Source organism: Lepidochelys kempii, chromosome 9, assembly GCF_965140265.1.
Source record: "Lepidochelys kempii isolate rLepKem1 chromosome 9, rLepKem1.hap2, whole genome shotgun sequence".
Taxonomy (NCBI): Eukaryota; Metazoa; Chordata; order Testudines; family Cheloniidae; genus Lepidochelys; species Lepidochelys kempii.
In genome coordinates this window covers 64836729-64850184 of record NC_133264.1, presented here as the reverse complement: position 1 = coordinate 64850184, position 13456 = coordinate 64836729, and the positions used below count along the sequence as shown (strand labels likewise).

Here is a 13456-nt window from a genome sequence, read left to right as displayed (position 1 = left end):
GAAAAGAACAATCATCTGCCTCGGTTCTCATACCCAACTCTTCATCATAGTATCTGAACATTTAATTCATATCCCTTCCTTTCTGACTTATGAGCGCTTTTTAAATTGTCAAAATGTAAATATCCCAACTTATCTTAGACCACAAAGCAGGCAGGTTGGGGTTAGTTTTTGTCAATCCAGGCTTGAGGCTGTAATACTGAAGCAGTGATGCAAAAAGCTATGTTAGTAAAAATACTAACATTGAGAACATACAGGCCCAAAAGTCAGCAGATTGAAGTCAAGAGCCCTCCAGCAATGAAGACGTGGCCATATTTTGTGTAGTATTTTGGATAACTCTGTTCTGTTTAATTTGTGAATGTATCCAAGTTAATGTTGCTGACTTCAACACTGAGGGTGGGGAAACCTAGAGTTCTCTTGTCATGCTGCTTAACTCTGTTCTGTATTTTAAAGCTGACGAGTTGTGTTAACATTGTCTGTTTCTCCGACTGCTGTTGTAGGAACACCACTCTTTCTGGACTGGTGAACTCTGTGGCTGAGCTGATCCACTTTGTAGGGTGGATCTCCACTGTAGCACTGCGTTTGGAGAACAATGCTACTTTCTTGCTGTACTTTATTCTGGATTTCTATGAGACAGTATGTATATCCCATTACTCTTAGCATTTTAAGATGTCCCACTTCTCTAAGAGCAGTTTCCACTCATTGTGCAAGAGCATAATGTATCCTTCCTTCTAATAATTTTTAGATGTTATGCTTGATTAAGTGCTAGAGCCTTCTAATTGCTGGACAGGTCCACTAGTCATAGATGATAGCTTCTGCATCCAAGTTTAAGGCCAGAAGGGACTACCAGATCGTCTAGTCTGACCTGCACATTTCAGGCCACTAAACTCCACCCAGTTTACCCCAAATTTAATCTAATCTAGATTTTTTTTTTTTTGACTCCAGTACTTCAGTCCTCCTGGAGACGAAATTGTGTGCCACAGACAGAGAATAGGGGGGACCAAGACATATTAATGCCCAGGGTCTCTGTATTTGCACGGAATTGAGTAGGTGGGAGATGACCAGATGATCCTAGCAAGCCCCATGTTCCCAACCCATGCAACCTAAGGCCCATGTTCCAGTGGAAGGCAAAAAAATCAGAGGGTCCCTGCCAATCTGACCTGGGGGACAATTCCTTCCTGGACCCAAAAAGGGCAGTCTGATCCTGAGCATGTGAGCAAAAGCCAAGCATCTGAGAGAATTTTCTATACAGCCTGACCCTTCCAGGAGACCAGCTGAAGCCCTAAAGCATGGATCCAAGTAGCTATCCTAGAGAATTTTTGTATTTGTTTTTTTAGGGGGGGTTGGGTACTATTGATATTCTCTCACACACAATAGCAAGATATTAAAGGGATACTACCAACCTGAATCTTTTTAAACTAACTAGAAAAAACTCAAATTTCAATCCTTTTTAAAATATTTTTCTGAAAAAAGTAAGACCTTTTCTTTACTATTTGTTTCAGAGAGTTTAAAATGATTTAAAAATAAAGGGATTTTATTTAAATTACTTTTTCGTTTTAAAAATAAACCTATCTGAAACTGACGACAATGTTAGGGTCTAAACTTACTATAATCTATTAAAATCTTCTTAAAATTTAAAACCAACGCTCAAGTCCGTGTTTGTGGCCAAAGTTTTTTAAATAAAGTCAAACTACTAAACCTGGAGGAAGTCTCTGGCTAAACATCTGGAACCAGAGTTTATTGAAGTGCTAATCCAGCTTTTGACAGAACTGGTTGAATCAACTAGTTCATTCAAAGTTGAGAAATTGATGAGGAGCTGAAAAAGCAAAAAAACTTGTCTTCGTCTTTCAATCAGTGAATAAAAACAATGTGTGATATGATGAGGCATCCTAGTTCTAAAATCTTAAAGGATATTGTGACCAGAAGTAATTAGTTCAATTTACTAATACTTCCTTTATTTAACAGATCAGTTAGTTATTTAAACGTAAAACATATTTTGATTTTTTTTTCTTGTGTCCAGCACATTTAAGGTAGTTTTATTTAACTGTTTGTCCTTTGAATTGAATTTGTTTCTATCCATATACAATGTGATACAAATCATGAGTGTAAAATATTAATCTACTAAATCCAAAATGCATCCATCACCCTCTTCTAATGTAATGCATTAATTCAGATTCTTAATTTTTACTTTATTAATCTATATAATTGATTTAATAAATGCATATATAGTGTAATCTCGCAGTTGGCAAAAAGTACCAATTTTAGCATACATTTATTTAATTGCAAATCCTGTGTTTTAATGGTTACCCACCAATGAGAATCAACCTTCCTTTAGAAGAATAACCTGAAAAGTACAAATGCAAAATAAGATTAAAACTGATTTTAAATCAAGGTTTACTGCCTGCTGATTTTAAATCATGACTAAATCACATCTTTTCTGTATCAAGCTATATGTAGAGGGAAACAAATTCAATTCAAAGTGCACAAAAACAGCATTTTAATTTAAAATCTCTTGAGGGCAAAGCTTTCTGCTGTGGCCAATTATTGCTACTTGAACTGTCTAACTGATAAAATTTATTTGATCTCAATTATGTGATTCACTGGTAATACCTAACCCAGACTTGCTGTTAGCTTGGACTGGACCAGACCTGAGCTACAGATACAGAAGTATCAGAGAGAAAGTGGCTGCTGTATAGTCTCTAAAGGGAAAAATTAGATTTCCACTACCCAGTGCATGAGTGTAGGCCAATTTTCAGGGTTTAGACTGACATTTACACAAGCTCCTGCTCGAGGGTCATGGTGGATTCTACATCAGTGGCAATTTTTGAAATTAAGATTGGATGTTTTTCCAATAGATCTGCTCTAGGAATTATATTGGGGAAGTTCTATGGCCTGTCTTATGCAGGAGGTCAGACTAGATGGTCATAGTGGTGCCTTCTGGCTTTGGAATCTATGAAAGACTTGATGATGTGGTTAGGGAGGGAACAAATGGAATTGCTTCTCTCCCACCTTCCCTTCCAAGGTGTCAGTTAATAGGAGCGCAGACAAGTGATGTAATGCTCGTTTTTCTCTGTAGGTGTTGTAGGAATTGATAACGGTGGTTGTAACAAGCTGTATGGATTTGTTTCCTTCCTGCAGGTGTGCGATGTCTATCTTAAGTATAACCTACCCTTGTTGTTGATGCCTCCTCCTGGAGTTTTCTACCCAGCACTGCTCAGCATGGATTCTGTCAGTCTGAACCAGCTCTGCTACATTATGTACAGGTACCAAAGATGGGGAGGTCTTTTGACTTTATCACATCTTCTATTCTGATCATCCGTTGGGGAGATGCCTCTCTCTGTTGTCAAACAAGAGCATGGGAATTCCATGAAGTCTTCTGTGTTCTCTCCCACTCTCTGTGTGAAAGGGGCAGGAGTGGGAGTTCTTGGGCTATTCTGAGTGCTGGCCATATACTTTACAGCAGTGATTTTCAACCTTTTCTATATTGTTATCCCAAATAACAACAGAAACTAGTTTCAGGTCACTGATGCCATTTCGGAGGGAGGGAGGGAGGTATTCTCTTAATACTTTAAGACCTTAAGTAACTCACCTAACAGGTTCAATTCCTGACTGATGCCTAGAGCATCAAACTCCCAGGCTTGTGCTCTAACCCCGTAGTTCTCAACCAGGGGTCCGAGGTCCTCAAGCAGGTTTCGGGGGGCCTCCAAGCACGGCCAACATTAGACTTGCTGGGGCCCAGGGCAGAAAGCTGAAGCCCCACTGCATGGGGCTGAAGCCCAAGTCCCTGAGCCCTGCCACCTGGGGCTGAAGCCAAAGCTTGAGTAATGTGGCTTTGTGGGGGCCCCTGTGGCATGGGGCCCCAGGCAATTGCCCTGCTTGCTACCCCCTAATGCCAGCCCTGGCTTTTATATGCAGAAAATCAGTTATTGCAGCACAGATGGGCCCTGGAGTTTTTTAGCATGTTGTGGGGGCCTCAAAGAAAAAGGTTAAGAACCTCTGCTCTAACCATTAGACTCACATTTGCAGAAAGAGGAGTACTGTGCTGAGCTGCCCTGTTTAGGGCAGCACTGAGTATGAGGGGTTTTGCTGCCTCTGAGTCTAGAAGGCCTGGAGGCTGCCTGTAGGTCTGGAGAGAGCATTGTTCATTTCTCTGTAGGACCTACTAAACTGCTGCTGTTCTTGGTGGTGTGTGTTCCAGTGGTTGCATCAGATAAGAAAAGTAGCCAATTGCTGACAGCTGGCGTAGGGCTGTCCATGTGGCTTTCTCTCTAAGGAGACTGCAGGGTAATTAAAGTGACCGTGCGCTCTCCGAGAGATAAGAGCAGCTAGTGCTTATTTATACAGAAAAACTGTCAGGTTCTATTACTTGTTGAATGACAGGCTCCTTTTTAAAAGCACGTTGCATTTTTGTGCTAGATTTCAGGGCTGCACACTGCATATAGCCTGTTGAGTTGTATGAAGGTGATTTTGTCCCTGATTTGATTTGGAACACATTGCTCATGCAACAAGGAGGTCCCTTCCCGTCCTATATTCTCTGTTACTAAGGAACCTCAAAGTTTGTTAGTTGAACGAGAGCTCATCTCTTAGTATCTTCCTTCTCCCTAGTCCCTGGATGGAGGCTGGTCCTGTGCCAAGTGGTGAAGTCCCTTTGAACTCATCCTTCCATCAGTGTTTATAATTTAACGCTCCGTGTCCGTCACAGAGGTCACGGATTCCGTGACTTCTGCAGTGGCTGGCTCAGGCTGCCTAAACTGGGCAACCCCTGGGCCAGCAGCAGCAGTTTGGGAGTGGGAGGGGCTCAGGGCTGGGGTAAGAGGTTGTGGTAAGGGGTGGCACTTACCTCACCGGGGGGGAAGGAGGGAGGCTCCCCAGAAGCGGCCGGCACGTCCCTGCAGCTCGTAGGCAGAGAGGCCAGGGGGCTCTGCATGCTGCCCCTGCCTGTAGGCACCACCCCGCAGCTCCCATTGGTTGCGGTTCCCAGCCAATGGGAGCTGTGGAGCCAGCGCTTGTGGAGGGGGCAGCGCACAGTGCCCCCTTGGCCTTCCCTCCTGCTAGGAGCTGCAGGGACATGCTAGCCGCTTCAGGGGAGCTCTGCGGAGCTGGCCTCCCTCCTCCTCCCCCCCGCAGCACCAGCAAGGGTCCTGGGCCGCACACCGCTACCTGCCTTCCTTCCCCCTCCCGCCAGCACCAGCGGGGATCTCGGGCCACCAGCACCCGCAGCACTCCTGGACCGCCCCCTCCCCGCAGAGGACCCATGGCCCCCCAGCCCAAGTTTTAGTTAGGGGTATATAGTACAAGTCATGGACAGGCCATGAATTTTTGTTTACTGTCCATGATTTTTACCAAAAATACCTGTGACTAAAAGGTAGCCTTATTTATAATTGGAGGAGGAGGAAAGCTCGGTCTTACTAGTGTCGGATAAAAGCTGCCTTACTTGTTCTGAAGCAGCACACCTGTCTTTCTCTAGTATTTATCTGCATTAGAATTCAGAGGGCACTTAAGTCTCTTCCATTTGTTCATTCCTTTAGGTATCGAACCAACTTGGTAGCTGCGAAAGAAAATGAGCTGATTAAAAAGGTAGTATGAACAAACCTTTGCAGTAAAGTACTGTGGACAGTAATAAAAGGGTTATAAACAAGTTGTTGGGGAGGCAGTGCTTTAATGACACTGTTGCAAGGAATAAGGGTAGTACACCAGTGCAACAGAATTGTTTTCTGATCCCATCAGACAATACTGCAATTCAAGTTCAGTAGCCAGACTTACCAAGAGTACAACCAGTACATAATGGCCATGGTGGGCTGTCTGTGGACATCCAGTGCATTCCAGAAGGATATCCACCCTCAGGGCATTCGCCTAGATCCGGAAGTACTGAAGAAAACCAGAGTGCAGGAGGTCAGGAACAGCTTCAACATTGTCCACCACCCAGCCCTGACGGGCTATGCTATCCTATTCCTGCAGCAGGTAAGGGTGTGAGCAATGATTGGCAGCACAATAGTGGGGGGCCACTCTGAATCAGTCACTCCACCTTGAGAATTCAGCTAGAGAACTGTCCCCCCTCTTGCACTGCTTGAGTTGACTTGTGTTTTCAAGCATTGGTACTCTGCTAGGTGGGCTGAAACTAGTGCTTTGTGTTCATCTCAGCCAAGCAGCTCAGTCTGAACAGTTTAGTTTTGGTTGTTTGCTTGGTATAAAAGTACATAAGGCAATGGTTTTAAACGTGTTTTGCTTTTAAACTCCATGATTATAGTGTGGCCAAATCCTTTTGAGGCATGGGTAGAAGTAACATGGCTAAATATTAAATGTCCAAAAACTTCATTAGTGTGGAATTGAGGTTGCCCAGTGGTGCCTTGTGCCCTTCTAGAATGTGGAGAGAGTCTAAACTTAAACCTCTTGAAAATCAGGGAAATGCAAAACTGGGGTACATGCTCCCCCGCAACACAACCTTAGCTGTCCCCTGGAGCTGGCACTAACTACTGGCAATAGTTCAATAAGCAGTGGGGGAAGCATAATTAATAGAGATGAGGCTGTTCTATGAGAATTTGTGGCAGTCTCCACAGATTTGAATTCCAGCATTTTTATCTGCATGCATTCCAAATGCCTTCATTGTGTTATTTGTAGCTGTATTGAATGAGGGACAAATAAGTTGGAGGTTGACGGAGCTGCTGTTGTGATATGATGAGATGCATGTGTACTTGGAAGGATGAAGTATGCCCCATTTCAGCACTGAGTTTTGTACAGTGTTGCCACAGAGGTGTGCACAGGTGTCTTCCTTGGTTTGGAGATTGTCCGCATTCTGTGGCATACATAACAGTGGTCTTTAGGGCTTAATGAGGAGGAAATGAAGGTAATGTCTCAGAAGGAATCCTCAGGACCTGGATGAAAGGGCGGTAACGTTTAGCAAATCTGGGGTGGCTTATGTGGAGTAAGCTCAGGTTATGCCTACACTGCAGTTAGACACCCGCAGCTGTTCCATGCCAGCTGATTCGGTTTGTGAGGCTCAGGCTAAGGGGCTGTTTAACTGCAGTGTTGATGCTCTGGCTGGAGCCCAGACTCTAGGGCTCTGAGATGGGAGAGTCCCAGAGCTTGGGCTGCAGCCTGAGCTGGAATGTCTACAACGCAATAAAACAGTCCCTTACCCTGAGCCCTGTGAACCCCAGTCAGCTGGCACTGGCCAGCTGTGGGTTTTTAACTGCGGTGTAGACATACCCTCAGTGTTGGAGTGTAGGCCAAGTGTAAGTAGGTTCTGTTTGCTACTCCTGTCTTAAACCTGAGTTTTGCCACAGCAAACAGGTTTTTAGTCTTTGGCAAGACAGCACATGAGCACTAAGGGTTTTGCAGCATCTGTAAGGGAAGTGCTGGTATGTGTTTTATTGGCATGTTGGGACCTTACTCTGCTATCTTTGAGTTAAGGTCACATTGTGGGTGTGGCATGTATCTTAACTTTGTATTTCTGGTTTTCAGAGGTCTAACTTCAGTGCTCACCTGGGGGCAGGGAGAGGGGCTTATTCTCAAATAAATGTCTACACTTGGAGCTATTTATTTTGCTCCAAATTCACTCTCGATCTTAATCCAAGTTAACTTTCAAGTGTAGGCAAGCCTTCAATTCCATTGTTTAGGAAACATCATTACATTATTCTAACTGTCTTTCACCTTTCCTCTCTAGTCACTCACCGCTAATTTCCTTGACAATACTTCTAATGTAAAATCAAAGTCTGCATGTGTGTGTTAGAACACTTTTTAAAATATTGCTTTTAAACCAGAAGTCTTTGGTCTCAGGGCAGAATTTCCAAAAGGAGCCCATGCAGAATGCAAACAAAGCAAGGGACATGCATCATATGCATTCTCTGAAAACTGCCATGCCCTATCCTACCCTTGAACGTTCAGTGCATGGGTGCAGCTTATACTCCCTGAGGGAATTCTATGCCAAAAATATTTCTTTTCCTTCCATCTTTGTCCTGAGGTCCTCTTATACCTCCCCACACCCTGTAGAAGACATTGCTGATGGGCAGTGCTAGCATTCCTCATCCAGAATCACTGACTGTTCTCTACTTGGGAACCACAAACAGGTTTAAAGATTGTTAGCAAAACAAAGGAGAGGAAAAGTTCTTGTCTGCAGTGCCTGCTTCTCCTGAAAACATGCTCCATTGTTGAGTAAATCTTTCCAGAGCACCAGAGGGTGCTGCCCTGCAGCAGATTCAGAGAACAGTCCCTGAAACAGTGAGGCAATAAACTAAGCCTCATAGGATTCTCTATTCTTGCTCCCATTGGTAGTGTTGAGATGGTGGTTCCTTAGCCTTTGAGACACAGGAATTCAATAAGTTTATAAATATTCCTTGTTTCTGTCCAGAAGTATTGACTTCTGGCAGAGTATTTTCCATGGTACCTTGCTATTTATGGATTGGTGTCAGGAGAATGCTACAGCTCCATCCTGGTGCATATTCACAATTGCCATAGCTTCCTTGCACTCACGGAGCTCCTGCCTTAAGGGGACTCAGCAGGGCTGAGGCCTAACAACTCAGGACAGAGGGTTTTATCTGATCTGACTTCTGTTTACTTTTTTTTCCCCTCCACAAGGCTTGGCCCGAAGATAAAACTCTGAACTTCAACTTAATTAAGGTAATGTGTTTATTTTTAAATAGTATGTGAAAACTGGCTGTATTGAGCTATAGGTTAGTAATAAAAGTACAGGGGTGCTGTTCACCATCTTCAAAAATACCATGTCCAACGAGAAGGATAAGGAGCCTGAAAGGACGGTTTATGCTCTCGTCTGGTCATGACACATGAGAACTCAATCAAAGATGAAGACTCACTTGTGGATCCAGAGAAGCTTGCTTCAGTTGCATTCACTACAGAGTTCCAACTGTTCATAATGAGGACAGGACTGTGTGTTACCTGATGACTAGAGCAGTGTACTCTGGTCTGGGAGCATTTTGGTATAGCAGCCATGTACAGCCAGTGGACTTACACACCTCTGTCCTGAGGCTTCATTTATTGTAGGTCAAGAAGTTTTACTTAACTCTTAACTATTGGAGAATTTGCTCCTGGGGAAATTGTTCTCTCACAAATGGATTAAGCTTGTCAGAATTTCCAATATCAGTCTAAATAGCAAAAAGAAAAGGAGTACTAACAAATTTAGTTAGTCTCTAAGGTGCCACAAGTACTCCTTTTTGCGAATACAGACTAACAAGGCTGCTACTCTGAAACCAGTCTAAACAGCGTTCACATTCTGGGGTAGCAGTACATTCTTTTCTTTAATTTTAAAGTGAACGTACTGCTAAAGTGACCGTGAATGCTGCTAGACACAGAAATCCTCCACTGAATAGGATCAGCCTGGGCAGTGACGGTTCAAGCTTCCCCTTGTGCTGCCCTGTCAGTGTGCCTTAAAACTGAACTAGGGTAACTTCATTGTGGGACGGAGAGTTCTGTTTTATGGCTCATCCAATCCTCAACCACTTTGCTGGACCTGCCAAGGAGACAACCAGTGGGCTTCTGTCTCCCAGAAATGGGATTTATGTAGGTCCTGAATAGTTACCAAATGATAATGACTTTAGATCACTATCAAGATAGGCCAGATTTGAAATGGTGACCTATAGGTAAAAGGCTCAGTGTCAGATCCTATGAGGCATCCAGTCACTTGGGAGCCTGGGGTAGGATGTAATCTTTGTGCAGTGCATAATCATGTGGCAGGGCAGGTGTATTCAGGCTTTTTATAGTCTGTATTTGCATATTTCCAGGTTAAGGCAAAAAGAGGCTACAACTGCATCTATGGCCCCAGACACTTAACTGCCATATTTCTTTTTCTATAGGGGAGGAGGTGGAACTGGTATCTGGAATATCTCTACATGCAGGGGTTACAAGGCTTGAAACTCTTCATCGAAAGCAGCATCAATCGTGTTTCCCAGGTCTCCCAAACCAAGTCAGGGAATGTTCAGGTGTAACAAACTGGTTCATAAGGATTCTTCTGATTGTCCAGACCAAGAAAGCAGAGTATAGCAGGCTCTGCCTCTGACACCTCTGTAGTCTAGGGAAGAAGTAGACTGAGCAGCTAGCTGTGTTACATTTTGATACTGACGTCTCCTTAGCAAAACAAGGACAGGGAAAGAATGGTTGAACTGACTTCAATCAACAGTGCACTGAACCTGGATGTCCCTGCCAAACTTCTGTGGTTTGCTGCTGCTGAGTCTGTGTCCTGTGCAATGTCACTGTTCACTATCCATTTCCTCATACTGGAATGTCTACTTCAACTAAGCCACAAACACTTCTGCTTTTCTTATTTCATTATAGCACTTAGCAGTGCTCCTTCACATAGAAGTGATTCCTGACTTCCCTCTGCAGTGTGTAATGAGGAACACCGTGTGTGTGTGTAAACGCATGCATGCGCACACACCTTTCGAGGGTATTGTATATATTGACTCGGGGACTTTAAGGAACCTGCTGGGTCCTCTGTGTTGGTGTCTGTTTATACTGGTTTTGAGGGTCTGTAACAGGCTGGCCTAACTGACCCCTTAGATTTTGCTTTCAGTATGAAACCTCCTGAGGATGCTTTCCTTTGTACCACTCTGTAGGATATTCTCACACAGTAGCTGGAAGATTTTTGTGCTGAAGTTCATGTTTTATGGATGCTTTGAGCACCCTTGGGGCATTGCTAACAGCTCACTATTTTCTTGTGACAAGTCTAAATGCAGTTTTCCCTTTTGTGCTTGTAGCGATGTACATAACTGTGTATTATATGTTTATATTATGTAAAATACTGCCTTAGTGCCACTGCAGAGGAACTCTCTTGAGATATGTTTCTTCCTTCCCACCCTTTTTAAAACTCAGATCCAGTTAAAAGAAACTGAACTCCATTTCCTAAGCAGGATATTTTCAGTGAACTTCACACTGATGTTGTAAAGCAGGGTCGGGGCTCTTCAACTTCCATGCTCAGAGGACAAGAGAGAGAACACTGATCATGATTCCAAGTAGTTTGTACTTTCTTTCTGCCTCCGAAAAGGAGACACTTCAGGAAATGTTGACGTGTTTTTCCTTTTTCAGCAATGGTTACCAAGAGATGGTGGTGTCTTGCCTCTGAAAGATCCTGCTTGTTCCTTTGTCTCCAATACCGTATTAACCTTGGGGTCATGTTGTTGGCTAATGACTTTGTTAATAAACACTTATGTTCAAACAGTGGATCTGAGAAATGGCTTTTTACTTTCTCATCAGTGGCTATGCCCACAAGTGTGGCTCCTATCTTCTCAGAGAGCAGGAGAACCTTTTGCTGAAAGACTTTCAGAATAACTCTTGACAGAATGAACTTTTATTTGAAGTTAATGTGTGATGTTTTGAGACCTTTCCCACCCCATCTGTGGGGGCATAAAACTAGGTCACCCTCATGGAGTCGTAATAGCAAAACGATATCTCCTCATCCTTCCCCTTTAAGGGGTAGCTCAAGGCCCAGAATGCATCCTACTGACATTCTCACTGTGCTCCAGTCTCTATGATAACGGTTCCTCAGTACTGAAGCTCAGTGCCCACCACATCAGTACGAATGGCCTCTGTCCAGCTCTCCTTGGTATCATCAATCCCAGTACCGAAAGCTTTTATGGTGTCACATGATCTTACAGTGTAAGCTCTACCCAAATCACCTCTTCTCTGTGGTGAAAATACCCTTCATGGTACTGGCCACTAATACCATGCAATAGTAGTACAGAGACTGGTTTTGCCTGAAGTGCCTGTTAACTTAACTCCACTTTTAGAGGTGGAATATTCATTTTCAGCCTCTGAAGATAGCAGGGAGATATCACCTAATTGCTCTTCAAGGTCTCTCTCATTTAATTCCTTTTTCTCCAGTAGGGAATTTAGAGCACATTTTAATAGTCCTAGGTGTTCACTATGGCCATTCCCCATAGTGGATCTCAACTAGTTATAGACCCATCCACAAATATCATGAGCTTGTCTCTGACTTCTAGGGCATGTGGCTTCCTGTGCTTATGTAACATAGCATGCCAGACTTCACCTGCTCTGTGCAGTGAGTGGTTGAAATCTCTCTGCCCAACATATATCATCTAGAAGAAAAGAAACAGGTTTCCCCAGTTTTCATTTGGGGACAGGGAACATCTTTGCTGTGTGTTTATACAGTGTTTTTAGCACAATGGGGTCCTGCTCCATGACTAGGACTTCTAGATGCTATGCTTATGCAGATTATAATTGAACTTGTGTTAGAATCCTCTAAAGATATGCAAGGGGGGTACCCTTCTTTTTTTCTACTGTTGCCATCCAGGCTGCTTCTGACAAATGCTTCCATTCTCATGGGGCGCCCCCAACCCACCATCTTGACTTCCCAGGAAGTCTGCCTTGAAATAAGCAAGCTGGAGTTTAAGAGCGATTTATCAGGCATGCACAGCATTCCTTTCTGTAATGAAGGAATGGACAGGTCAGATCAGGACAGACAATGCCTCAGTAATGTGTTAGATCATGCTCATCCCTGTCTGCTGATATTTTGTATTCCTTCCCTCTCCATGTCAGAAAGCTGAGAGTCCCAGGAACTGATGCAAAAAGAAAAGGAATACTTGTGGCACCTTAGAGACTAACCAATTTATTTGAGCATAAGCTTTCGTGAGCTACAGCTCACTTCATCGGATGCATTCACCATGAAATTACTCCAGGAGCTTTCCACTTAGTCCTTGCAGACCACCTCAGCAGGCAATTTGCAACCAACCACAAGTGGTCAGTCAAAGACACCATTATATGAGGTATAGTCGCCCATTTACATTTTGCTGCATGGGCCGGGAGGGGGATGTCAAAGCTCTGGTTTCCTGTCAGATGCCTTCCTACGTGTCTGTACTCCCGGGATGATCTATGCTTATGTGCCAATTGCTTTGATACCATGGGTTCTAACAAAGCTCAGCCAGAGCTCAGTCACAATGATCATGTAGCACCACCATTGCCTTGGCCAACTCAATTCTGGTTCTTGGATCTGAGTGATTGTGGTGGACATAAGCTGAACATAAGCTCCCTTGGTGATGGTGTGGCCAAAAGACCCAATTTGATCATGGGATGCATAAAAGGGAATCTCAAGTTGGAGGAGAGAAATTATTTTACCTCTATATTTGGCACTGGTGCAACTGCTGCTAGCATACTGTGTCTAGCTCTAGTGCCCACAATTCAAGAGTGATGTTGATAAATCTGAGAGGATTCAGAGAATGATTAAAGGATGAGAGAGCCTGAATTTAGAGGGATAGATTGAACTCCTTGAGTCTATTTAGCTTAAAAAAGAGACTGTTAAGGGGTGCCTTGATTACAGTCTATATGTATCCACATGGGGGAACAACTACCTAATAATGGGCTCTTCAAGCTAGCAGCAAAAAGTATAACACCATCCCATGGTTAGAAGTTGAAGCTAGACTGTAACATGGTGGCTGGCATCTGAGCAGTTCCTTGTGGCCAGGGTGCCCCACCCTAGTTTTCCCCTAATTTAGGG

At 43.7% G+C, this 13456-nt stretch overlaps 1 protein-coding gene across 3 annotated transcripts in view; it reads left to right on the top strand.

Moving 5' to 3' along the window:
• The window catches only part of CENPI (centromere protein I), a 28717-nt gene extending 17664 nt beyond the window's left edge, over positions 1-11053 (top strand). For all 3 annotated transcript variants that reach the window (XM_073360816.1, XM_073360815.1, XM_073360817.1), the window contains 6 exons: positions 498-633; positions 3136-3260; positions 5526-5574; positions 5725-5958; positions 8572-8613; positions 9804-11053. In XM_073360816.1, the coding sequence (XP_073216917.1) occupies positions 498-633; positions 3136-3260; positions 5526-5574; positions 5725-5958; positions 8572-8613; positions 9804-9935 (718 nt within the window). In that variant the 3' untranslated portion in view covers positions 9936-11053. The remainder of the gene's footprint in view (positions 1-497; positions 634-3135; positions 3261-5525; positions 5575-5724; positions 5959-8571; positions 8614-9803) is intronic.
• The last annotated feature ends 2403 nt before the right edge of the window (positions 11054-13456 follow it).